At 39.1% G+C, this 27,531-nt stretch overlaps 1 protein-coding gene across 1 annotated transcript in view; it reads left to right on the top strand.

Annotated features, from left to right (window-relative positions):
- The window catches only part of MAGI2 (membrane associated guanylate kinase, WW and PDZ domain containing 2), a 1,168,341-nt gene extending 1,141,330 nt beyond the window's left edge, over nucleotides 1-27,011 (top strand). The window contains exon 21 of the mRNA XM_027838694.1: nucleotides 26,875-27,011. Coding sequence (XP_027694495.1) covers nucleotides 26,875-26,931 — 57 coding nt within the window. The 3' untranslated portion in view covers nucleotides 26,932-27,011. The remainder of the gene's footprint in view (nucleotides 1-26,874) is intronic.
- Nucleotides 27,012-27,531: the final 520 nt, after the last annotated feature.

The following is a 27,531-nucleotide window of genomic DNA, read 5'->3' as shown; positions in this document are numbered from 1 at the left end:
TGAAGAATCAAGCTCTTTTAGGATCCTGACACCTCCAAATTTTATGCCACTTGAAAGTTTGCTAAGAGGACCATCTATGTCTCCATCTGAGTCATTGATAAAACTATCAAACAGGCCAAGGTTGAAAACGTTACTCCGTGGCAAACCCCTTAGAGGGCATCCTCCTAACTGACCTGGCTCTATGAATCATTTCTCTTTGTGTATGAACATTCGACCAGTTATCATCTGTGCATCTATAACTAGTCTATATTACTCAAGGTTGTTCACAAGGATATTGCAAAACACTTTGTCAAATACCTTGCTGAAATCTAAATATGCTACGTCTATAGTCTACCCAGTAAAAAAAGAAAATGTGATTAGCGTGACAATTTTAGTGAACCCATGCTATTTTGTAGTGATCGCTATTTACCTTCCCAAGTTTGCAGAATGAATGATCTCTCTAATGACCCTTTTTAGAATTGTACCTAGAATCAACTGCAAATTCATTGTTCTGTAGTTTTCAGAATCTATCTACTTCTCCTTGTTGAAAATTATTGGGGAATTTACCCGCTTTCAATCTTTTACTATTTTTCCTTGTCTCTATAAATTGCTACTTATCACATCTGTGAATTCTTTTCAATTTCCTGTGAAGTAATTCTTCCATATCAGGAATCTTGAACTTACTTAGAATTATTTTCAATCAATAAGCATTTATTGGGTCCTTATTATGTGCCCAGAACTTTGCTGAAAATACAAAGACAAAAACAGTCCTGCCCTCAGGGAGCTTGTATTCTATAGGAATAGACAAAAATGGACATATTTAGGTATATCCCCCAAAAAATACAATATAGACACATGGTAGTTTGGTTTTTTTTAGAGTAGGCCTGACTGTTAGGGAATCAGGAGAGTCTTCATATAGAAGGTGGTACTTGAATTGAATCTTGAAGGAAAACCAGGGATTCTAAGAAGAAAATGTATGAAAGGAGTGTCATGGAGGACAGCTTGTGCAATAACAAAAAGACAAGAGGTGCAGTGTCTTGAGTGAAGAACCATCAATAAGAAGGCCAGTGTGATTGGACCATAGTCATGAGAGTAATGTATGATAAGGTTGAAGAGATTGATTGGGACCAGATTGTGAAGGATTTTAAATGTCAAACAGAAGAGTCTATATTTGATCTAGAGGTAATAGTGGGTTGCCTTAACGTATAATAGCCACTGGATTTATTGAGTACAGGGATACTGTTATCAATTCTTCATTCTAGGAAAATGACTTTGGTAGCTGAATGGAGGATAGAATGATGTGGAAAGAGACTTGAGGAAAGGAGATCAAAGGTAAAATGATTAGAATAATGTAGATGAGAGTTGATGAGGGTCTGGACTAGGGTGGTAACTATGCATGAAAAGAAAGGACAGACATGAGAAAGGTAAAGGTAGAAACAGTAAGTTTTGGCACGTGGATATGTGGGATGAGGGAAAATGAGTGAAAGATGCCACCAAGATTGCAGATTTGATGATGGGAAAGATGATGGTAGCCACAACAGAAATGGGGTTATTCAGAAAAGAGGTGAGTTTGGGGAATATATAATGCCTTTTATCTTAGAGGTATTTATTTTGAGTTGCCTATGGAACATCCACTTTGGAATATTCAATAGGTAGCTGGTGGTATGAGACTAGAACTCAAAAGAGAGACTAGGGTCACATATACAGATCTGGGAGCCATCTGTGTAGATATCAACCCACATGAGCAGATGAGGTCACCAAAGGAAAGTGTGTAAAGAGAAAAGAGACAGGGGCCTAGGCCAGAGCCTTGGGGAACACTCATAGTTAGAGAGCAAATGAACAATGATTCTGCAGAGGAGACTGAGAAATAGTTAGGGAGGAAGAGAACCAAGAGAAAACCAACAGTACTTTCTGGATGAAGGAAAATTAGAAGGTCAGAAACCAAATCCAAATCCATACTTTACTGTTGGGGAAGTCACTTTTCTTCTTGGTACCTTTCTTTGCTGAATGTGTGTAAAAATACTCACCACCCACAGAGTCACAGAGAGGGTGACCAAAAGGTCAATGAGAAAATGTCTCTGTAGTGCTTCAGCTGAAGGCTATTCCCCCAAACACAAACTATTATCATTACTAATAATTACACTTTGGTACAAGCCTAGTATCTATATTAGAAGAGTTACGTGTGTACTTGGAACAATTCTCTAAATGACTCTACCCACACATTAATAATAGAAATTAATCACTCAGCCTGGAAAACAGCCTTAGCAGGTCAATATAATGTTCATCTTTCAGAACGGTGATTGCTTTGTAAGAAAGTAAATCCCAGTTCCCAGATTTGTGGTCAGAAAGAACTCCTCTACCAAGGTCAGGGACAAAGAATTAATAATCTCTTAATTACTCATCTGTCTGGGGCATGTAGAATTCGACTCTGAGGTAGAATTGAGGGGGGACTGATGGTCCTGGAAGAAATCCTATATTTTTCAAAGCTTATTTTTTTTAGTTCATTTATTTCAAACATCTCCAAATTGTTGAGGCATAATTTCCCTGCCTATCAACATAACTAAAAGTGTTTATTTAAACTAGGTTTCAGTCAGATCATGCCATAGGAAACCATTTCTGTCTATTATGATTTATAGGCTATTTAGCACCAAAGTGCCAAGCACATTTGGTAGGAGACTGTGGATCTAAAGCAGTATTTGTTTCTGCTTTTAGAGCCTTGAGAATAAAAACAACCTAATCAGTTTGAGTAATGGAATCAAGATTGTTCATACTGATGAGGATCAGGTAATTAAGGACATGGGAAGAAGACCTACCTTTCCAAGTAAGAAAGCAGGGCTTTCTGGCCTGGGAGAGTTTAAATATTGATAACAGGATTCTGAGTGAATTGATAAGAACTGAATCAACTATATTTTTTTTCAGGATGAGCTGTGCTCTCCGAGTAGAATGCATTTACCAGGAAACTTGGATCTTTCAAAATGCAGTGAATATGCATCTACTGAATCCTATTAGGTCCAAGAGATATTCTCACTTTAATCTCATCCTTGACGGTCAAGAAATGTTCACTTTCTTTCCAAATTCTAGCTGTCAGACCCCTGACAGAATTCTTTCTGGTAGTCTTTGCATTGTTATCTGTACTCACCAGCACTATATTATTTTTTCCTTGCTTGTGGCAGCTCCATAGATCAGAGATGATCTCTCTGTGACAAAAAAAAATCTAACAATTTAGCATAAGTATAGTCTCTTTCTGCTATTGTCATTTATTCTTCATAGCCTCAATCATTTATCATTTCTTTTCATAGTCTTTATGAGGCTGCCCCCAGATTCCTTACAAAGGCACCTCAAGTTCTAAATCAATCAAGTAGTTATTAAATGCCTTTTATGTACTAGGCCCCTCCCTGTGCTAGGCACTAGGACTACAGATACAATGAATGAAGCAATCCCTACTCTCAGGAAGCTTCCATTCTAAGGGCGAAAACAAGTACATATCAAACTATAGCAAGCATAAATATAAAGTTAATAAATACAAACATGTAGAAAGTAGCTAAAGCTCAGGTCTTTCAAGGGGCCATGTATACATCTTTCCCTACCAATTCTAAACACTGTACAATAATATGTCATCCATCACCCAACTTTTCATTTTAACCAAAAGTGAATTTCAAGTGATAATAATCTTTGTAGCAAAAATGTTCGATTGGTAAAGGCAGAAACTCCCTCTACCCATGCAGATTGATAACTGTTCTGCCCCATTAGAGTCTTAGAAAGTTGCCATGGTCATTGAAAGGTTAAATGATTTCCCCAGGGTCTTATAACCAGAATGGTCAGAGGTAGAGCTTAACCCAGCTCTTCCTCATTCTGAAACTGGCTTTCTACCTTCTACACTGGGCTGTCTCTTTTTAGCTTATAACCAAGTACTAACCAGACTCAACCTTGTTTATCTTCTGAGATCAAGCTCCTTCAGGTTGATATGGCCACAAACATTCAGAGGTGAGGTCTCTGTCAAGACCCTCTGGAGAATCAGTGATCCAGGTTGGCTGTAGACCTGTATCCCAGGATAGATGAGGCAGAAGATATATGAGCTGCCTGCAAGTATAAAGAACATTTTACGGCTCCCTTTTACCTCAGCTTTTCAGCTAGTCTACACCAGAGTCAGAGGAAAAACAAGCTTTGTGAGTAGGATTATCTTGCCTAGTTTCAGCTAGGCCAACACCTCACTTCCCTGCCATCACCAAATCTTGTCCAGGCTTCCAGTTCTGCTTACATTCTGTATTTACCCATTAGAATACAAGCTTCTTGCTTATATTGTTCAACATAAACTGCCATTTTGCATTCCCTTCTTCTATTAGATATACTTCTGTCTTGCTTGCTTGTATTTGTATCCTCAGGGCTTAGCAAACATTTTATAAAGCATTTATGCCATATGCTATAATTAGAATTTATCTATCTAGATTTCTAAAATCTACTATCCCATTCACACTTACCTTAACATTGCCCCTCCTCCTTTCCTCACCCTCAGGTTCCTGTGTCTAGTGATTTCCTATTCATTGCCTCTAGGATAAGATACAAACTCTTCAGCTTAACATTTAAAGTCCTTCAAATTCTGGTCCAGCCTACCCATCCAGACCTCACAATCCCTCAGTTCTAGTCAAATTGGCTTAACTGTTCCCTGAGCTCATTGTTCTGTCCCTAGTCTCCATACCTTTGTACAGGCTATCCCTTATGCTAGCTCCATGCACACCATCCTTACCTCCATCTCTTAGAGCCTCTAACTTTCTCCAGGGTTCACCCCTTCATAGTTCTCTCTCCCTTCTTAAATTATCTTTAATTGAACTTAACTTTAATTTAAATTAACCTTAATTGAACTTAAATGTTTTATTCCCCCAATAGAAGGTAAGCTCCTTGAAGGCAAGAACTGCTTTTCTCTTTATCCCAATACCTTATGCATAGAAGGTACTTAATCAGTGCTTTTTGAATTGGATTATCTTTCCCACTCTATCTTTAAAGTTGTCCACTAGGCAGTTCAGGAATCATATGCAATTGGTACCTTGTTTCTTTTCAAGTAGTAAAAGTCAAAATTCCAAAGATGTTTTGAAAAGTCAAAGCAAAAGTTAAAATTTCTAAACAACTAATTTTTAATCGACAACTTTTGGAATTCACTTCCTCCAGTAATGTTCACTTGTTGATCATTAGACAAAGAGCCAACATTTACAGTATCAATAGCTAAGGTAGTGTTTGTAATAAACTATTATTATTATTACAAGTGGTCTAAAAACTGTCATACTTTTTACCCTCTGCCCCCATTGCCACTATTTTGCAACTCTTACTGCAGGCACCGAAGAGGGTGACACAGGACTGAGGGCCATTTTGTAGTACTCTTTGTTTCATGGATTTCTAGCACCAAAGAGTTTTTTCCCAAGCAACCAGATGAACCTTTTCCTAATTATCTGGGCCAACCATCAGAAAGCCAACTCAGTCTATTGTTGAAGCTTTCCCAGGGCACTAGACCCTATCAGCACTCATATTACACTGGCATAGCATTCAAGAACCCAGGGTCACTTCCATGCCACGATGAGGAAGAGATGAGTTTCCATCTATATTAGCTGGTGGGAATACCTGTGTCAAGAAATTCTAGATCTATTGGTATGTTAGTGTAATAGAGTTTGGAAAGAGAGAAGACAAAGTGCTCCTGTAGTATAAGGAATATTCATGAGAAAGCTCCATTATGGACCATAATCACAGAATTCATGGTGTAGGTAAGGTAGAATCACCCTCCTCCCTCAATTTTACTTATTACATATGCTCTTTCCCATGATACTTCTTTCTTGACTCCTCTTCTCCATTCATTCCCTCATTGCTTTTCTCAAATTGTCTTCCTTTTTTTCCTTCTCTCTGCTCGTCCGCAACCTCTTTCCAGCAGCACATATTCAGAGGCACAGGTAGCAGCAGCCTCAGGAATAGTATAATAACTTTCTCTGCGACCTCAGTGAGTTTGCTAATGTCAATTGGGTTTCTCTCCCCAAGGACGAGCCTGCAAAAGCCACCTACCAGATAAGCAATCTTAATAATAGAGAATCAACTATAGTTAGCCGAGTTTGGGCCCAGTTCATTTCAGATTTTGAAGAAGGCTTATCTTTTTTCCAACAAAAATGAAATGAAATGGGCCACTGGGAAGGGCCTATAGCACTGTGGAAAATAATATGAATCATTGTTTCCAGGCAGCAATGGGACATGGTTGCAGAAATAAAAATATAGATTCAGCAACTTGCCTCTGAGCTCAAACAAAACTCCTTTTGAAGCCAGGCAAACACAGCACTCAGATAACCCAGCTACTAGTTTCAGCCTGTTTCCATGATGCTGTTCTTTTGCTCTCAATGTCTTCTCCCATTCCCATAATTCCCCACATCCACTCATCTCACTCAGGATTCTAGGATAGTAACACAGGCTCAGCTCTGAGGTGGTTTTATGTTCTTTCGTTGTCAGACATGGAAGTGATGGTGTGGTTTCATCATGCACATTAGCTGTGGTGTTGTGGAAAATAAAGTTTGGTTTTGAGCATCTGTGGAAGCTACATGATGGCAAAGGAAGAGAGGGTCCTAGAATGCCCATCACACAAACTGCAGGCAGGAAGGCAAGAGGCAAGAGACAGCCCCAGTTAAAGAGAGGCACATCATCATCACCCAACACTGTGCCGGCTGGTTTTTGGTTTTTTGTTTTTGTTTTCGGTTTTTTTGTGTGTTTTTTGTTTTGGGGTTTTTTTTTTTGTTTTTTTACACAGTAGAACTGCACATCAAAAAGGAAAGCAAACGCAGAGGCAATGCTGCTTTCGTTCGTAGACCTCAGCTTGGCTTCTTTCGTGGCATTTTATCCACCTGAGCCTACGATGGATGCCTGACTATTCAGGGGCAGATTACCCAGGTTGCTCCATCCTGCTTCAGAATTCAAATTTGAAAGTTGGAAGGGACCTTAGCGGCCATCCAGTCTAGAATATGGCAAATAAGGAGACGGCCCAACCTCTGCACAATAGCTAGCACGCGTATCCATTTCAAGATTTTTAATTGCATAAAATAAAATATACTACAAAAGAATTACAAAGGAAACCATAGGTTAGTGAAAACAAGGATATATCTTTTCCCCACCCAAGTTCATGGTCTCCCTGAAATCTACCCCCATGTTAAGAGACCATACTCTAAAATCTTCCTCCAGATGGTCACAAGGGCCCTCAGCAAATGGGAGCTCCTTAAAGAGGCCTTTTGTTTTTCTGCCTTTCTTTGTATCCCTAGCACTTAGCATGGTACTTCACGGAGAGGGGGGGAGGGAGATGGTGAACGGGGTGGGGGGACACAGACAGACAGAGGGAGAAAGATAGACAGAGAGATATGACAGAGACAGAGAGAGAGAGAGAAAGAGAGAGAGAGAAATGACAGAGGGAGAAAAAGAGAGAGGAATGGGGAGAGGGAGTGGGAGAGAAAGAAGAAAGAAGAGTCATTGAAGAAAATGGAAAAGAGAGGTAGGAGAAAAACAAAATACTGTGACATCTTTGTAACTAAGGGAAAAGAAAGTCCCGAGGGGGAGTTTGTGAGTAGTGTAAAATATTGCAGAGAAGTTAAGCAGAATGAGACTGAGTAGAGACCACTGAAATCCATGATGATACAAAATGTTTCAGTAAATTGCTGTTGTTGGAAGCCAAGTTCATTGAAAGTCTACAAACATTTATTAAGCATGTACTACATACAAGACACTATGCTAGGCGGTAGGAATACAAAGACAAAAGAGAACCAGTTCCTGCACTCAAGGACTCTATGTTCTGCTGGAAGGATCTATTAAGAAGTCAGATAACTGAATACAAGGTAAATTGAGAAAGGGGTAAACCCTAACAATTAAGAGACCATGGAAGAGTTCCAAGAGAGGGTGGCAACAAGATATGCCTTGAATAAAAATCAGGATTCTAAAAGGCAGCGATAAGGAGGGGCTATATTCTAGGTTTTTGCAAATGCGTGGAAGAAAATGTATTGGCAAACTTGGACAGCAGCCAGTAGTTCAGTTTAACTGAAACATAAAATTCAAGCAAGTGAGTAATAAGAAATAAGGTTGGAAGGATAGGTTGAAATTTAATTGTACAGGGCCTTCAATAACAAGCCAAATACTTTATATTTTAGAGAAGGGGCAATAGGTAGCTACTGAAGCTTTATTTCTGCAGGGGAAATGACATGGTCAAAACTTTCTTAAGAAGATTATTTTAGCAGTTGTGTGAAGACCGTGTTGGAGAGAAGAGCAACTGGAATCAGGGAAGACTAATGTGTAGGCTATTTGTGTAGTTAAGGTGAAGGATGAAAAGGGCCTAAACTAGAATTGGGAATTGGTAGGAAGTGAATGCTGGTGGGTCGATGGGTAAAGTGATTCAAAAGGCTGACAGTAAATATTTGAACTGGTTAACTGTGGGATAAAGATTGTGAAGAGGTAGGTAGGTGCTGTGGTGGTTAAAAAGCTTGAGAGACATAATTTCTGGGTAATTCATCATTTTACTAATAATGCTACCATTTTAATAAAAAAAAGGTCGGTGGCACTCTCGAATGCCAAAGACCCTCATGGCATAGGGCTCAAGGCTTTTATGGCCTTGAAAAAGTGGGTGTTCCAGAGGGTAGCAATCAACTATGATTGGTTAGCTAGTAATGAGAGAGAATGAATAAATACAATAAGGGGCTGGACCTATTCTAATAAACTTTGATTATGTCATTTACTTCTAAATTACCCCCAGCCTTGGGCAATCTAATCAAAGAATTTATCCTCACCCAAACCTGAGTAGAACACAATGGGATTAAATTCCATGTGAAATTGGGCACAATCTGACTAAGATTGAGGAGATTTTGAAATAAGGACTGCAGAAAAAGGAGAAACTGGATCCCCCCAAATCATTGGTTATTAATAATCATTTCTTTTATTGGCTCAATGGATAGAGCACTGGGCCTGGAATCAGGAAGACCTGAGTTCAAATAGACTGTCAGACACTTACTAGCTGTGTGGTTTAGCAAGTCACTTAACCTCTGTTTGCCTTAATCCAGTGGAGAAGGAAATGGCAATGACAAATTATGCCAGTATTTTTGCAAAAAACAAAAAAAAAAGAAAAAAAGCATTGACAGCATTGGAGTACTGTGGTTCACAGAGTCAGGACACAACTAAATGACTCAACAACAACAAAGACTGAAGAGAGGAAAGTGAACCCAGAATAGGGTATTATGGGCTGAAAGGACAGGGAAAAATGAGGACAATCCAGGGGTCATTAGGAGAATGAAAAATAAGGTTGAGAGGACTGAGGCTGAGATTTTCAATTGGAAAGCCTTCATGTGGAGGACGAATGAGGAATTTCAGAGTTCAAGATCATGTAAATTGTAAAGTTTAAGGTAAAAGTTAGATCTAAGGTACAACTACCTTGTGTCTGGATAAGGTTAGAGTGATTGAATAACTGAAAAAACCTTTATTAAGCATTTGCTATGTGCCAGGCACTGTGCTAAGTTCTGGAGATACAATTATAAAAGAGAAGACAATGTCTGCCCTCAAGAAGCTTGTATTCTAATGGGTGAGACAATACATATAGTGGAGTAACGGCCAGGGAGGGCTATTTTGGCTTGGAAAGTTACAGGGATGGTAAGTGGAGCATTAGGGGAGTAGACCGTCTCATCCTTTCAAGAAATAATGACAGATTTGATTTAATTTTTGGTCCAGAACTGGAAAGGGGGAAAGAGGGAAAACCACATAGCATGGTGGCAGGAAGTCAGGGATTAAAGTCCCACAAATCCACCAGTTCCATGGTTTTCTCATTTTTGTCGAAAGAGAAATAAAGTAGCAGCAGAGTCTCTGCATACCTTAATGGAGAACCCTTACCCTTTTTCATGTTAGAAAACAGAGTAGAAGGAAGTAGAGGCAATAAATAAAAGAGAAAAAAATAAGACTCTCAGTGGCAGGGGCAGGGGTTGGGGGTGGGGGGGGAAGGATGAGGTGAAGTATGTGGTCAAGAAAATAAATTTCATGGTGTATGTTTGAAGACAGAAGAGAAGAATCCAGGGGAAAGGAAGGTAAAGAAGATGCTGAAGGGAGAGGGTATAATTGGGGGAGCAAGGTCCCAACAGTGAAAGAAGAACATTAATTCAAGAGTAAAGATATGAAATGAGGGGCAGCTAGGTGGTGCAGTAGATAGAGCTCTGGCCTTGGAGTCAGGAGGACCTGAGTTCAAAGCCAACCTCAGACACATGACACTTAACTAGCTGTGTGACCCTGGGCAAGTCATTTAACCCTAATTGCCTCATCAAAAAGCAAAAAAAAAAAAAGATATGAAATGAACAAAAATAAGAGAACTGTTTGTACAGTGACTACAATATTATAAAGGAAAACAATTCTGAAAGGCTAAAGAACATTGATCAGTACAGTTACCTATCAGGACTCCAGAGGACTGATGATAACTCAAAGTGCCTACCTAGTGGCAGAAAGCAGATGGGCTAGAGGTACATAATAAGACATGTTTTCAGATACAGCCAACGTGTGGATTTGTTGTGTTTGACTAGGCTAATTTGTTACAAGGGAAGATGTTAGCAGAGTATGGTTGTGGATACTTATGGGAAGAGTGGAGAGATAGTGATAAACAAAGAAGAAGAAAAAAGAATATCAATGAAACATTTCAAACTACACAAAAGAGAGTGGAAGCAAGTTCAATAAGATACTAAGAAGCAGGGCAGTGTTGATGCAATCATGTTAAATGTATATGTATATATTTTTTTAAATAAGCTGTACATAATACAGATATACAGTCTCATATGCTGTCAATCTTTCTGTTCTTTTTATGTGGAAAATTGATTTTTGTTAATATTTGTCAAATTCATTTTTTTAAGGCAATTGGGGTTAAGTGACTTGCCCAGAGTCACACAGCTAGTGAGTGTTACATGTCTGAGGCCGGATTTGAGCTCAGGTCTTCCTGACTCTAGGGCCGGTGCTCTATCCACTGCACCACCTAGCTGCCCCTAAATTCATTTTTTAAAAGAAAAGAAAGAGTCCAAGTGCAGTAGTTATCCTTGAAAGAAAGGAGGGATACCGCTTCCATAAAAATGGGAATGAAAAGAAGATGTGGGTATAAAGATAGATATTCAGAAGTAGAAAGGAGTTAGAAGGGAGTAGAGTTCAAGCTAAATGACCTTAATTTTCTTAATAAGTAGAAAGTACAAGGTCTTAAGAAAGGCACCCTGATAGGGTGGAAAGTGAGTCAGAAGACCCCAGCTTGCCTCCTTGCTCTGATACTTATTAACTGGGTGACTGTGCCTCCTCTCTGAGACTCAATTTTCTCAACAAATTTTTGAGTGCCTACTATGTGCAAGAAACTCTGTTTAAGTTGGCAGCAGTTAATATTTGTATTACCGAGCTCACAGGGTTGTTATAAGGAAAAATACTTGGTAAACTTAAATAAATGTGACTACTGGTACTATCTGCTAGCAAAAAGTAGAGAGGGGTAGTGTGAAGAAGATTAGGGATTGCTGCTGAGGGGGTGGACATGATGGATCATGAGACTGCCAAGCAGCAGTAAGGGCCAAATCAAATTAAGAATTTAATTACCATGTAAAGTAAGACTATATGACTGAGTGAAATTGCTATTAATGAAAAAAGATATGTTCCAATGACATATTTCCTTTTCAAAAAGTTCATAACTAGAGGGAAATATATAAGGGATATAAGGGTGTCAGAAAAAAGAAGGTTATTGTTTAAAAAAAAAAAAGAATCATTAAATCCAAGCTGAAATGAATCTCTTGTGACAGAAAACCTGAAAATGTATCTGGGAGTCCTAAGATAAATACATTGGGAGTCTTGGGCCAGAAAGTGGGTATCACAGAAGCTTGGTTATGATTAAAGGAGATGGAGAAGAGTGTCCAAATCTGTTCTTAGGTAAGGGAAGCAGTGGGGAGGAAAGCTGGCAGTCCGAGGACAGAAAAGGAGACCTTTGATTATGTAGATCTGTGCATGGGCAGGAGGGACACTCAAGACCTAGAAGAAACCAATGAAAAAGAAAATAGGCTCCTCTAGCCTTGTAACTCCCAGGATTGGTACTGGAGCATCAGCCTCCCCAGGCATCTGTTAGGGGAGAGACCAAGTAGTGGTTCTCCTCTGACAAATATTGAAAACACCAAATCCAGTTTGTTTCTAGGGCCACCTAAGCAAGATTAGTTTTATTTCAGTGGATCTCCAATGAGCCACCCCCCCCAAAAAAAATTTTTTTTTCCCCCACGGCTTTCAGACATCTGAGATTCTTTCAGTTCTGGGGAGAACAGGATAGAGGAGTAGGGGAAAGGGATAACACTCTCAGTCCACAATTGGGAAAAATAAAAGGCTTAAAATGCAAAAATCTGGTTGAGATAACAAATTACTGTGAATGAGTTTCAGGCAAGATACAATCAATCACTAGCAAAAGACAAGTATCAATTCTGTTTCTACTTTATTACTTTTAGTGACTTAAGACCCTCTGGGGCTCCTGGTAACTAAGATTTGGGAAGAGGGCCACCCCAAGAATTTTGAGTTGTTAAAAAAAAAACTCTAGGGCATCAAATTTTTTTTCACTACTTTGACATTACAAAAGATAAGTGGGCTTATCCTGTTTTGTGTATTTTTAAGATGACCTGTATTTTGTGACTTAAATATAAAAATAAGCCCTTAATATTGCCCTGTTTTTATTTTTAGACTGTAACAGGAATTACGGCTTTCCAAGAAAAACTGGGTTCAGACAATAACAACTCACATTAAAATAGTGCTTTAAGATTTGCAAAACTCTTTCCTCTGGTTTCCCAGAAACAGAACTATGGCATAGGTAGGTACTAGAAGTATCATTATACCCATTTTTCATCTGAGGCTCTGAGAGATTGAACTTTTTGCCCCATAGTTATGAGGTAATTAACTATCTGAGGCAAGAATGTAACTCCAATCTCTTGACTTTAAGGCCATCCATATTTCCAACCCACCAAATCTACAAAGCTTTATCAATTTTTAATTGAGCGAAATAATAAATCTAAAATCAAATCAAAGGAATTTTATAAAAAATTGACAATCATTCCATGAAATTTTAAAATCTTAATAAAATAATGTATTTTCCCATGGAAAATGAAACTAAGGGTCTTAGGTTAACTATAGCAACAGAAAAGAGTAGAAAAGAAAAACAGCATATAAAATAAGTTCTTTATTATGTTTTAATGGCATACAAAATTATAGACATGTGACTCAATTATCACTAAATGCTAGCTAGAAAATCACAATCTATACATCCAAGCACTGGTTATATTCTCTATGTAAAAGGCAACAAATATTTCCTTTTTTGTCTTTGGATTTCCTCATAGGATTTCCTCATGGTTCCAACTCAGTAATGCCAACAGGTGCATAGGGATTGAGCCTATTCATTGTAGACATCTATTCCTATTTATTGTAGACATTTGGCCCCTCAGTCAAGGGCAGGATAGCCATTGAGTGGTGGGAAAGGTAGCAGAATGAGGAAGGTAGGGACAGAAATTAAATTTGTCTTCGGAAGTAGGTCTGGGGTTAGTCCAATTCAAACAGTTGACAAACAGAAGCCATGCATTGAAGTATTTTTGTCTATAAATGCAGGCAGCTCTGACTGCGTGCCTTAAAACAGTTGTGTAGAAGGAGCCTTGGGTTCTCAAGAGATTTATCAATTAGGATAGCCACTGTTCATCACTTGGAGGGGCTGCAATGATACTAAAAAAAAAGCCCTCTGGGGATCCTGTTTGAGTCACTGCTGGTGACTCCTTAGTCTGAGGGAGACAGGACTTGGTGCCTGGCTGTCTGCATTTTGAGGGAGTTATAGGTTCAGGGATAAGAGAGGGTCAAGCACATCTCAGCAGGGGAAAACCAGACATAGAATCTAGCATTATGTTAAAGCAGCTCACCTCTCTCTCTCTGAAGCCCACCAAGACCCCTGCAAAGGGTTTGGGGTTAAAACGTTATCCTTAAAATGTTGACAGTAAAATAAAATTGCATCAGTTTGATCCTAGAATTCATAATCATTTAATTTTTGTGTGTAAAAAAGGTTTACTGAGTCAGTTAACTGTGGAAACAAGATAACAAAAGGAAGATTAGTCACCTTAAGAAAATTTTCTGTTTTCAAGTCATTGTACTAATTTTCATAATAACTATTCATGTGCCAGTTTCCATGAACTTATCTCTTAGGAAGGCAAAGCCACAACATGTCTACTGGTCAGAATCTTTTAACCCTTCGTAACGCTGAAGACGAGGTCAGCCCCAGCAAAAATTTGAAATTAGGCAAATACTTGTCTTTTCTACAGTCCCATTTTTCTCTTTCTCCATCCTTTATCCTCTTTAGAATAAATACTTTGTGCCCACGTATTTTAACCTGCCTGCCCAGTGCCCTGCATTGCATCTTCTTGCTCAACTCTGCCATCCTCTGCAGCAGCTCTCTAGAATTTTCCAACCCCTTTTTTTGTGGACCAAGATACTTGTGTAACTGGAGAGGCTTAACTTATACCCCACCCCCCAAGTCTCCCACATCAACCAGGATTGTTGTGCGCAAAGAAGTTATGGCTGAAGGACATCTGGGGCAGTTTTGTGTTACCTTTGCCCAAAGCTGAGATGATCTGGGACTCCTCTGTGGGTCTTTTATGCAAGGAAATATAAAAGTTACTTCAAAGACTCTGGTGGTGAGTTCTTGAGATCCCCAGAGATCTTCCTTGTGTTGTTTTTAATCTCCCTCCTAGGAGATTATCTTTCTGTGAACTGCTTTTTAATCACCTTGGGAACTGCCTTTATTTAGGAGTAATTGAGTATGTACATATACATGTTAATATATCTAATATAATATTAGAGGCTACTAGGTGGTGAGTGGATAGAGTGCAGGGTATGGAGTCAGGAAAACAATTTCAAATTCAGCTTCAGTTACTTACTAGCTGTGTGGCCCTGGGCAAGTCATTTAAACTCTGCCTCAATTTCCTTATCTGTAAAATGGAAAAAATAATAGCACCTGACTCCTAGGGTTGTTGTGAGTATAAAATGAAATAATAGTTATAAAGTGCTTAACCCAGTGACTGGGAATAGTAAATAATATATAAATATTATTTATTTTTATTATCATTATCATCATTATATATTTATTAAGAGGATATCGATTATTTGAACCCTAAGGGAAGAGATCCATTGCAAAAGGTCAGGGGCACCCTTTGTCTTTTAAAACCTGCCTTACTTCTTATTCTGTCAAAGCTTTGCCCTCTGCTGGCTGAACACGATAGAAAACAATCTGATAAACTAATTGGAATTAGAATTAATGACTGATGAATGACATTCCAATGACACTTCAATGCTGTGTTGTTGTTGTTGTTTAATTGTTTTGTTGTGTCTGACTCTTTGTGACCCCATTTTGGGGTTTTCTTGGCAAAAAATACTGGCGTGGTTTACCATTTCTTTCTCCAGCTCATTTTACAGATGAAGAAATTGAGGCAAACAAAGTTAAGTGACTTGCCCAGGGTCACATAGCTAGTAAGTGTCTGAGGTCGGATTTGAGCTCATGAAGATGAATGTTCCTGATTCCAAGCCCAATACTCTATCCACTCCCACTCCTAACTACCCCTTCAATGCTATATTGTCCAGTAAATACACATTAAGCCTAAACCTCAGGGTGCCACTGAGGGGGAAGCATATCATTCAGCCAATTTGGCTTCCACTTGAGGAAGCTCTGATACACAATACAGGTAGTTCTCAACTATTTGTTGACATTATTCCTCACCCAACCTTGCTATACGCTCTCCAAACTTTTACTGAAGCTTTGAAGCTATGACTTCTCAGTCCTAACCTGTTGAACTACATTTGGATAAAGTGTAAGCTTCAAATAGTTAAGTACACAATCTCTCATGTCTCCCCAGCGACTGTCAAACTTGACACTAATGTCGTTCCTCAGTCCCAAGGCAAGAGACAGTTGCTGCCTGCTTGTCCCTCCTCTATCTCTTTCCTTGTTTTTTCGAGTGGTGCTCTCCACTGGGACATCTAGTGGTGTTATTATTTATATGTGAGATATTATTCTCATACTGTTGAGAGGAAAGTGCATTATTTTGTCAAGATTTTTTAAAAATCCCTTTTAATGATGGTCAGCTCCTCTCATCTTCCTTTTATATGACTTGTTTGGTTTTTTTATTTTCTAAATTTAATTTCTGTTTTACTATCTAAAAGTCCTCCTTACCTGCCCACCACTTTGTTGGGGGGGTAGGGGAGGGGCAGTTAATGGGGACCATGGGCAGGGAACATTGCTTATATTGTCCATTTTTTGTCAATTTTTTTCTTCCTCTTTTTTTTCTTTTTTCCTTTTAAAAAATTCATTACTCTCAGAAGGGGAGGAAGAGGGATATAGGGGAAATTTTCAGGTGATATAAAAACAAAAGATAGCAATAAAAAAATTTTTCAATTCTTAGGGGCAGCTAGGTGGCACAGTGGATAGAGCACTTGGCCCTAGAGTCAGGAGCACCTGAGATCAAATCCTGTCTCAGACCAGACACTAGACACTTACTAGCTGTGTGACCCTGGGCAAGTCACTTAACCTCAATTGCCTTGCCAAAAAAAAAAAGTTCTTGTTAAGTCTTCAAAATATAACCACTCAGTATTAATGGCTTATCTTTATATTTCCATCTTAAAGTATAACTGAAATGTTTTTAAAATTATAAATACATTATAAACAATGGAGGGTGTCTTGTAATGAAGGTCAAAAAGAAAAGGGATTCCTGATAGGTAGTGAGTTCTTCCTGTTTGTAGCTCAAGCCCCAGAACCTTACAGAGTTTCCTCAGAGAAAGCTATGAGTATACAAAAGAGATTAGCTTAACAATCCAGAAAGGATATACAAAATATTAGTCAGACTGTGGCATACATTTGGAAGGCTGGTCCATTACATGAAGACATTCATATATATCCATGGGATAGACAATGCAAGTAGAAAAATAAGCTGAGCCCAGAATTGAATTGGAAGGAGAGCATGAGTCTAGGAAAAGCAACCAGGATGGCAAACTGTGGAGGCTATGCCATGCAAGGAATGGGGGAAGGAAACTAGAGAAGAAAAGCATGGGTGGTGATGTATCTTCAAGTATTTGAAGCACTCATGTGAAAGAAGGATTTGACTTGTTCTCCTTGATCCAAGAAGGTAAAACTGAGGTATCAGAGATACAAATTTTGGCTTACTGTTGGTATTGTGAAGTCCTTTTTCATTTATGTCCAACTCTCCTTGACCCCATTTGGGGTCTTCTTGGGAAAGATACTGGAATGGTTTGCCATTTCCTTCTCCACTCATTTTACAGATGAGGAAACTGAGACAAACATGGTTAAGTGACTTGCCCAGGGTCACACAGATAGTAAGTCTCTGAGACCAGATTTGAACTCAGGAAAATGAGTCTTTCTGGTTCCAAGCAAGTTGGTTCCAAACCCAGTGACGTCTCTACCACACCACCTAGCAGCATCCTCTTGGCTTACTAAAAATTTCCTACTGATTGGAGCTGTCCTACTGTGGAGCAGACTGCCTCATGAAGGGGTCTCCTTTAGTGAAAGCATTCAGGCAGGCTCTGGGCTACTTACCACTTATCAGGGATATTATAGAGAGGATTCCCCAGTGAGAAAACTAACTCTATCAATGCAAATTGGCAGCTTCTCTACAACTTAGAGTTTGTGGGACCTGAATGCAGGTCTTCCTGGCTTCCAAGCCAGCTTTCTTTAGAAACCTTAAATCAATATATAAATGTGAGAAGTTAACCCACAGGGACGGAACCTCCTAGATTTTTCAGGTTTCTAGGGAGGGTTTTTGAAATAAGATGGCTTCTCAAGCACCCCTCTAATCATATCACAAAAGCACTCAACCCACAATAAAATTGTATTGCTTTTCTTTCCAAGTATTACACAATTCAAAATTTTCATTAGTTCATATAGATCTTTCTTCTTGCCTCCTTTTACTCCCTTCTTCCCATTCCCCCCACCAATGCCCACACCCACCTCCACATGCACAGGAAGCTCAAACAATGAGTCCAGATTCATAAGGTTTGAGACATTTCATCTTTATTCCCATGACAGTCCTTTTTATAACCTGACATTAGGAAGCTAGAGTTCAAAATCTCAGCCTTGTCACTTGAATACACTCAGTCCAGCCACTTACTCTCTGGGCCTCAGTTTACTCATCTATAAAATGAAAAAAATATATATTTCATATATGTTTCATATTTCATTGTTGTGAGGCCCAAATGAGATCATGAAAGTGAGAGTACTTTGTAAGTGTACAGATTCTATGAATGCAAAATATTTGTTATGGTCATTATTAGCAATTTACCATGGCACCCTCCCATTAACCTGAGGTTTACAATCCGTGTAATGCTTCTATATCTATGACTTCATGCAGGTTGACTGATCTTATAATTATATAAATGAAAAAATGCTTTAAAATGAGGCCCTAATGAGCCAATACTGCATTAATAAAAATAAAAATAATGTTTATTACCCCTAGTTTATATCTCCGAGGTAATAGAAAGGTGAAAAAATATAAATATTTCAAGACCATTAACAATGCCTCCAGACTGTAACCATCACACCAAAAATAGCAGAGAAGGATGAAATCCTTCATTTGTTGGATCTAATTGATAAATCCATGCATTTTTCATGTTTATATTTATTACGAAAAGCAATCATCTTAGTGACGGTTGAACAAATCCAAATGAACCTGTCGGGTTTGAACACAGCTCTTCAAGTTTTCTTTTAGAACAACAAATTACTTTCTATCATTCTCCTTTGAGGCACCCTAATCATTTTGATATTTTCCTGTAGCATGCTGACATTTAGGAGAAATATCTCAAGCTATCTCAATATTCTCCCCATCTAGTTGGCCTTCTGTTTCAGTAGTAATGGCTTCCCTGGCATTCACATTGACCCAAACCAGGATCCAACTTAAAAAGTCAACATTTCAATTCATTTGGGAAGTGAATGAATCCTTTTTTTCATCTCAAATATATTCAGTGCCTCCAAAGAGATCACGTTAAAGAGCTCATCGCTCATATGCTTTAGAGCGGGAAAAGATCTTAGAGATCATCTAGTGTCCAACCCCCTAATTTATCAGATAAGGAAATGGGCTTTATATGAGAAGTAGAGCAGAAAGCACTCTCAACTTCAAGCCAAGAGACCTGGGTTTTGGTCTTGGATCTGTCATTAACTCTGACTTTGGACAAGTCACTTCCCTTTTTCTGGACTTTGGTTTCTTCAACTGGAAAGGGAGGAGTATTGGCACTAGAAGACCTGAAAGATCCCATCTGCTCCTAAATATAATCCTGGGAAGCTATGACTAAGACCCATCCATGCAACAAGTGCCAGATGTGAGCCAGATACAGCCCAGCCCACCTAAGATTTTTAACCATCAAAACATCAGGGTTTTTTTCCTTTTTAATTAGTGAACACAAAGGAATTGTAAAGTACAGTACATATAAAGAACAGTGTCTGGTACATAGTAAGTACTGTATGTTAGCTCTTATTATTGTTGTTGCCGTTGTTATTGAATTACTAAGCAAATAGCCCATAATTGGAAAAAAATAGTTGTTTGTCCCTGAACTGTCTACTAGGTCAGCATTCCTCACTGTCCCCTCCTCACCGGAGTGGGCGGGACCAAGAAGATATATTGATTGCCATATATTTCATTTATTGATTGATTGATTGATTGATCTACCCTGAAATCTGTCTAGCTCACTCAGAACTTATTCTTTGCTTAGACCTGGGTGGGGTTTGCTTCCTGGTGTTTTTACTTTTTTGGGGGGAATCTGTCTTATTATGGTTCACTAAGGTTCCTTCCCACTCTGTCTAAAAGGCACTTTACTATATACCTCAATCTATTGATCTGTGATCTCCCATCCGCTTTCTCTCGTACTGTGTACATGTAAATCCTCTTACATCTTCATGTAAATCCTCTACCAGAGCTTCCCACAACCTGCTAGGGGCCTTCCACTAGATTAGAGGCTCTTTATCTTCTTTGTGTCGTGGACCCCTTTGGCAGTCTGGTGAAACTTATGAACCCCTTCTCAGAATCATGTTTTTAAATGAAAAAAAAAAAGCTCGTGGGATCACAAAGGAAAACAAATATATTGAAATATAATGGTTAAAATATTTTTTTTTAATTCATGGACCTCACGTTAAGAGCCTCTGTTTCTCGTTCTTTTCATATCATGTAGTTCTAGCAGAATATGCAGGTTGTCCATCCATCACCCCTCACACATGATCAGCCCAAATCTTTTTTTTTGGTCACACATCTGAACTACTTTATATTGTTTCTCTTCTACAATGATATTAAAGCCTCTAAATGCCCACCATATTATAGCTCCCCATTACCCTTTGGATAAGCCACAACTTCATTTCACCAGACACGAATATTTCCATGATTTATAGTTAGATTATATCCCCAAAAGAATATCAGTATTAAAAAGAAATGGACATTTGTTTCAGGGGGACACTTGGGCTCATTTAAAACAGTTTACAGTTTACCAAAGGCACATTAGACTATGCTCTTTCTCCAATTCAACTCTGGGCCCGTTCAAATCTGGGTTCCAGCTGCGTTATCTGTCCATAATCCATGCACTGAAGGATTAACTTTATCTGTCCATACAACAGCATACAACTGCCTTTGAAATATGGTCAAGGGACCCGTTGGTTCTGGAGACTGTTTTAGGGGGTTTGTGAGGTCAAAACTATTTTTATAATAAGATAATATTTTAATGTCTAATATGAGAAATAGTAATAGCTAAAACCTGCTATAGAAAGGTCCTGAGGGAATCCCCATTTTTTAAGAGTTAAAGGGGTCCTGAGATCCAAAAATTTGAAAACTACTGGTCTGAACATTAGGTATTCCTCATCCCCCTGGATAGTTAGGCCAAAACCTTTGGAGTAATTATGGATCTCATCTAGGAAGCTCCTAAATATTTTAGAACTTGATGAAATCAGTATCTGGAGGATCTTACCACCTCTAGGGAATCCCTCTTCCATTTGAACTCTACCCTAGAAATCCTCCATGACAGTAGCAGATACATCTGGCATTACTACATCTCCTTGTTTTATGCCTCACTTTATAATAGAGGGTCATCATCTCCATTGTTGTACCTCTTAAAGGAATTTTGCATGATTTTAATTTGCATGGCTGAGACATTTCTGGAGAAGAGCCAGTAAGATAGGGTTTCTTAACCTTTTACTTGTCATGGATTCCTTTGGCAGTAGAACAGTGTTTTTAAATGCATACAATAAAATAGACTTACAAAAGAAACAAATTATACTGAAATATTTATAATTTTTAAAAAACATGTTTACTGAATTCAGATTAAGAACCCTAGCTTTAAGGTAACATTTTGCTCTCCTTAATCAAATGCTTTTTAAAACTCCATACAGCCATAGTGAGATCTTTCATTGTCTGAATCCTCAAGAGGATTTGACTCCTTGGTATGTTGAGGCATTTGTTCTAAAGCACGTGATCTAAGTCAACAAAGAAACCCTGCGCTGGCTCTCTCCAAAGCTAGGTGAGACAGGGAAGTGGGTACAAATCACTGCATCTCCCACAGCACAGAGCATCTGTGTGCTTCTCTTCCACCCCCCTGTAGCCCTCTCCCTTCTTTTGTGTCACTTAACTGTATTCTGCCTTGTACTTGCTTTCTTGTTTTCTCTCCAACTAAACAGGAGGGTCTTTGAGGACGGGAACCTGAGGATTGTAAGGTCATGGAACTTGAGCTACATGGGACCTCAAAGACTAAATTGTATTCAGCTTTCTGTACCCCACATCAGAAGCAGCATGGTGTGGGGATAGACAGCTGGTCTCAAAGCTAGGACCATGGGGTCCTATATCTGAGCAAGTTAATTAACCTCTTAGTGTTCCGGGCACCTAAGGCAATAGTTCTCCAACTTCCTGGTCTCAGGATTTTTTTACATTCTTAAAAATTGTTGAGGACCCCAAACAACTTTTGTTTTTGTGGATTATCTCTATTAATATTTACTGCTTTAAAAATTAAAACAGCTTAGTATTATTATTAAATAATCTTGACCTCCTATAACTCCTAAAAGGGTCTCAGGATCCCCAAGGATACCCAGACCACACTTTAAGAACTGCTGCTCCAAGGCTATCAGGTGCAGAGAAGGTGCCAACCACTATTATCAGAGGAAGTGCCACAATAAGTATTCACCATAGACCACCGATATCCCAGGATGCTATCATTCTGCCAAAGCCTCGATAAATTATAAAGTAGGATCCTGGGCAATGACTCTCCTTTCAGATGCTCTCCATCTTCATTAATCTTTAAGTCTCAGCTCTGGTGAAAGTTAACTCTTCCTAGTTGCTTTTCTTTCTCATGTCAGTTTTTCCCCAGAGGAAAATAAAGAGCATAGCATTTACTTATTGAAGCTGGCTTTACATCTCGCTTCAGGGGCATTAAGGATGGTGGATGCAGAGAGAGGAGAATTCATGTGAATCCTGACTCTGCCACTTACTTGCCTTGTGACCTTGAATGGTTTTCTTTGCTTCTCTGAGTTTCAGTTTCCTCCAAGTATAAAATGGGAATAATAACACTTGTATTACCTACCTGACAGAGTTGTTATAGGCATTAAGTGAAGTAAGCTATTTAAAGAACTGTTATATAAATATTAGTATTATTATTATCCAGTTATTTTTTGTTTAGTCATTTTTCAATCATATCCAACTCTTCATGACCCCTTTGAGAGTTTTCTTGACAAAGATACTAGAGTAGTTTGCCATTTTCTTCTCCAGCTCATTTGACAGATGAGGAAACTGAGACAAACAGAGTGAAGTGTCTTTCCCAGGGTCACACAGCTAGTGTTTGAGGCCAGATTTGAACTCAGGAAGATGATTCTTCCTTACTCCAGGCCTGGTGCTCTATCCACTGCTCTCCCTAATTGCCTACTGGCAGTTTATATACTATATACATAAAAACTATAAATGAGTTTACCTTAAATATATAATTTATTTGGATTATATCCTTTGTCATTGGCATGTGAAGGGAAATACATCTGACATCTTGGTATATTGTTTGCTTCCACAATGATTTCATATATAATTTATTAAATCAATATGGGCTGATACAACAGCTGCCTCCTCACCCACTCACCCACCCCACCCCCCCAAAAAAATCTAATGTCGTCCTTGGTAACAATAAGAGACCCAAGTATGTAGAAGATGGAAGATGATAGTCCCACTAAACTCTAACCTGGCCAGGCTGTATCTGTAGTACAGTGTTAGGTTCTGGGCATAAACTAGATGAAATGTGTATAGAAAAGGGTAATCAGGATAGTGAGAGGACTGTAGAACATGCCAGAGAATGATCAGTTGAGAGAACTGGGGATGCTTAACCTGGAAAAGAGGAGATTTGTGGGAGACATGACAGACGTCTTCTAGTTTTTGAAGGGCTGTCATGTGGAAGAAGGATTTGCCTCATTCTTTCTGACCCCAGAGGGCAGAACCAGGAGTAATGGGTAGAAGTTGCAAAGGAGATATTTAGATTTGATGTCAGTTCAAAAGCAGAATGGACTGCCACAGCAGATAATGGAGGTTCCAAACACACAATGGATGATTGCAGTGGATATTACAGGCATGGGTTGGACTAACTGGCCCCCAAGACCCCTCTCCACTCATAGATTCTGTAATTTTACATCATTGTGGACCTCCATGATGATTTAATGGATTCTTCATCTCCTTCAGATCCAGTTAAAATTGAGGAATAAGTCATTGAATATATGTTTATCTCTATGATCACTGTATAATTGTGATCCCTTTTTGTATTGGAAATGGAAACCATTAAGAGCTAAATGTTGAAAACTTAACTCAAGAGATGGACCAGATGATAATACCACCTCCCTAGTAAAGTGTTTGGGTATATCACTTAGCTCACCTGTTCACCTGTATGGAAAGTGAGTGAGTGAAACCTCTGAAAGAATTCCCTTAGAAAGGGGCAGTTAGGTGGCGCAGTGGATAGAGCACCAGCCCTGAAGTCAGGAGGACCTGAGTTCAAATCTGATCTCAGACCAAACACTTGACACTTACTAGCTGTGTGACCCTGGGCAAGTCATTTAACCCCAATTGCCTTAAAAAAAAACAAAAAGAAGTCCCTTAGAAACAAGACTTCTTTATGCCAATTAATCCTGGTTTTTAAAAAAAAAAATTACTCATGTCAAACATACAGAAAGGCAGAACCAAAATGCCTCTCCCCATAGATTCTAATTTTCTCCATAGGCAAAGCAAGGAAGTCTCTGAAATTTGCCTCCTGTCTTCAGATCTCTTCTCTTCTGGAGGGTTTATCCCCTCTTCTTCTTCAGGGAGTCAGTTGTCCTCTGCTTCCTTACCCCTATCAAACATGGAAGCATCTGTTAACCAGGTGATTTCTAATTGTTATGCTTGAACTGAAATTCCTACCCACTCATTTGTGACCCCATCCCAGTCTTTGAATTGTAAGCCTTTTATCACCAATGTAAGGCTTTGTTCCTTATGGAAGGAATCTCTGGCATCAATTAGTCAGCTCTACCACAGGCCTAACTGCTGACAGTTCCCCTCCTCCCCAGGCCCCATCTTTCCTGTTCAAAAACAAGTTGGACCCCATTTCCACCTCCTGGAATCTTTCCCCAGCCTTCGTCCTCTTCTCCCTCTATCCCAAGGCTTTCCAGGATGATATTTTATCTCTTTAGGCACATGTGATAACTTAGGCCATTTAATGATTTTTCTTTCTTTCATTCTATAGCTTTTCCCTTCCCTTATCTGACATTCTATAATGTTCTCCTATATATTCTCTTTTTCTTCTGGTTATGAAGTTTCTGTCAAAAATATCACTGAAAACCATTGCTTCTGCTAATGGAGATATTACTATAACAATAAGTTTTTTTAAGTGCATTAGACAGTTACCGTGTCCCAAAATAAATTAGAACCTTAAGGAAAAAGAACTAAACTTTTGTTCACCCTATTATTGTTTGGCAAAGTTTTCAAGAAAATTTGAGTTTGTAGATTTACTGGGCCTACTTTTACTACTTGCTAAAGATATGTGTCTTCCTGTCAGTCTGATTAATCTGATTGACAAGAATGAGCACTGATAAGTTTTATACTGATAATTATATTTGTAGACTCATCCAAAGATTCCCATTCTGTTTGCCAAGAGTCTTCTGCTGGGCGTTCACATCCTGCATACTTGGAATCTATCTGCAAGGCTGGTTTAAGCTAAAATACAGGGCATATTTGTCAGCAAGTAAAAAGAATAAGAAAAACCAATTTTAATCCTGGAAGGACCATGCTGTAACCCTGGTCAAACCATTTAATTTCTCTGTGTTTTAAATCCTCCATCCATAAATGAAGGGAATAATTACTACTCTTCCCAATATCTCCAATATAATCTGAAGACAGCTAATTTAATAGACTATATGTGATGTTATATGTGACAGAAATCCTATAAAAATTTAAACTGTCACAACAATCCAACCAGATGCTGCCAGTGCCTAACCTACTCTCTTGGCCCTAGGTTGGGCCCTTTTAAAAGCCACAGTCAACTGTTTCCAATCTTTTCAGAGTAGCCGCACTAAACTTTTTTTTTAATCTAATTTTGACTCTGGACCATCCTATCCCTGCCAAGAATCCTGTTTTATTTTTATACAAGTGAATTAAAATAAATTTTGTTGATAGTCCTTGAGATAACCAAGGCTGTCTTGGTTTGTAGTGAAGCCAAAATTGCAAATTACTTTTCTAGATTTCTTATACCAAACTACATAATACCTACAAGTGGCCTAGCAGCAATAGGTAGTTGATGGGACTTCCATAAGAACTCAGCCTAGCCACAAGAAGTCTTGGGGTCAAGAAGCTCAAAGTGCATAAATGATAATGATAATTAAAATGGTCAGAAGATGAGCATAGGAACATGAGAGAGAGCAGGTTAACTAACAACCAGGATATCTTTACTTATAGGACCCTCTTGCTTAAATGGTAACCAAGAGAAAATGTAATAGGGAAACATTCATGGGAGAAACTCCAGTTTAAGGGAGATACTTTCCTATGCCTGTGATTTGGAAATACGGAGGTAGCCAGAATTATGGGTTTTATATACCTTGCTAGGAGCTTCCCACTCTGCCCCCCATATGCTTTCTCTTGTCTTCTCATACTCCAGTATCAGAGGCACCATAACAAGGCCCTGAGGTTAAAATACTAGAACTGGGCTCCACAATTAACATTAGTTATCTCAGAATAGAGGGTAGATCCAAGGACTTCCATGACATATGACCAACTTTTAAGAAAGATGGTTAATTGCTCAATGACAACACAACATTTTGACAATTTTTAGAACTGGATCTCTTGTTTAAAGTGTGGGTTGAAATGAAGATAACTTGCTTTTAGTGATGCCAAATATTAGAAAGTCATTTCCCTCTTTTTTGAGAGAGCATTGATACTGCCCAGTCTAATGTACATGTAAGAAATGCATGAAAGTAGAAAGATTTCGCCAACAAATTGTCAGATTTGATGACTCATGTGGAAAACTAGAAAGAGAATTAATGAGAGGATCAGAATAGGCCAGGGGCAATACAGAACTCCCAGCTCCCTTCAGGAACATTGTGGAGAGTATGTCCTCAATACTGTCGCCCTTTTGGCAAAGAAGCATGGTAGAGGGATGGGGTGGGGGTTAGGGGGCAGTATAGCTGTATGGGATTTCAAGGTAAAGAGACCCTTGGATTGTTTTTCTCTGAACCTGTTCTTATCTATAGTATAGAAGTTTCTCTAAGAATCTCTGCTGATTACTTACAGCATAAGAATGTAATGTTTTAACGCGGGAAAATGTTTGACCTTTGGTACAGCTTCTTATCCAATTTCTCTTTTGTTGTCATGACAGACGAACCAAACTCCTGGGGTTCTCCCTCTGCCACCTCCACAGGTCTGCCGGAAGTAGTGGCTTCCCTTGAAGACATAATCTCACCATTATCTTCATCGCATCTAGCCCCACCCTCTGACCCTTCCCACCAGATAAGCCCAGACCCAACATGGGATATCAAAAGGGAACACGATGTTAGAAAACCAAAGGAGCTTCCAGCTAACGGCCAGAAGAAGAAAAGATTAGGGGAGCAAAGAGAAAGATCAGCTAGTCCTAAGAAGGTTGATAGGTCAAAGCATGAAGAGACATCCAACAAAGGATTGTCTGAGTGCAAATCCAAGAAAACCGAGGGTGGCAGGCCCCCCTTGGAGAGTAAAGTGATTGGACAGATCACTGTCACTGAAGTGGGAGCAGGGGAGACGATGTACGCTGGAACCAATGATGAACAACGTGGGAGGTCCAAGGCCACTGATACAAACAGAGGTGGATCTCTCGGGAGGAAAGAGGATCTCAGAGCTTTGGGTCCAACAGAAAAGAAGGCCGCAGCAGCTCCTGATCACAGCCAGCTCGAATCACTCGGTGCTACAAAGGCATATGGTAGCAATAGCTGCAGCCCGTACGCAAGTGATGTGGACCACAGCCGGCGAGAGCCTGACGGGAAACACGGCGAGTTCCCAA

Source organism: Vombatus ursinus, unplaced genomic scaffold (assembly GCF_900497805.2).
Source record: "Vombatus ursinus unplaced genomic scaffold, bare-nosed wombat genome assembly UNPS02014830.1, whole genome shotgun sequence".
Classification (NCBI taxonomy): domain Eukaryota; kingdom Metazoa; phylum Chordata; class Mammalia; order Diprotodontia; family Vombatidae; genus Vombatus; species Vombatus ursinus.
Note: the sequence above shows the minus strand (reverse complement) of the source record. Positions and strands in the feature narration are given on the sequence as shown.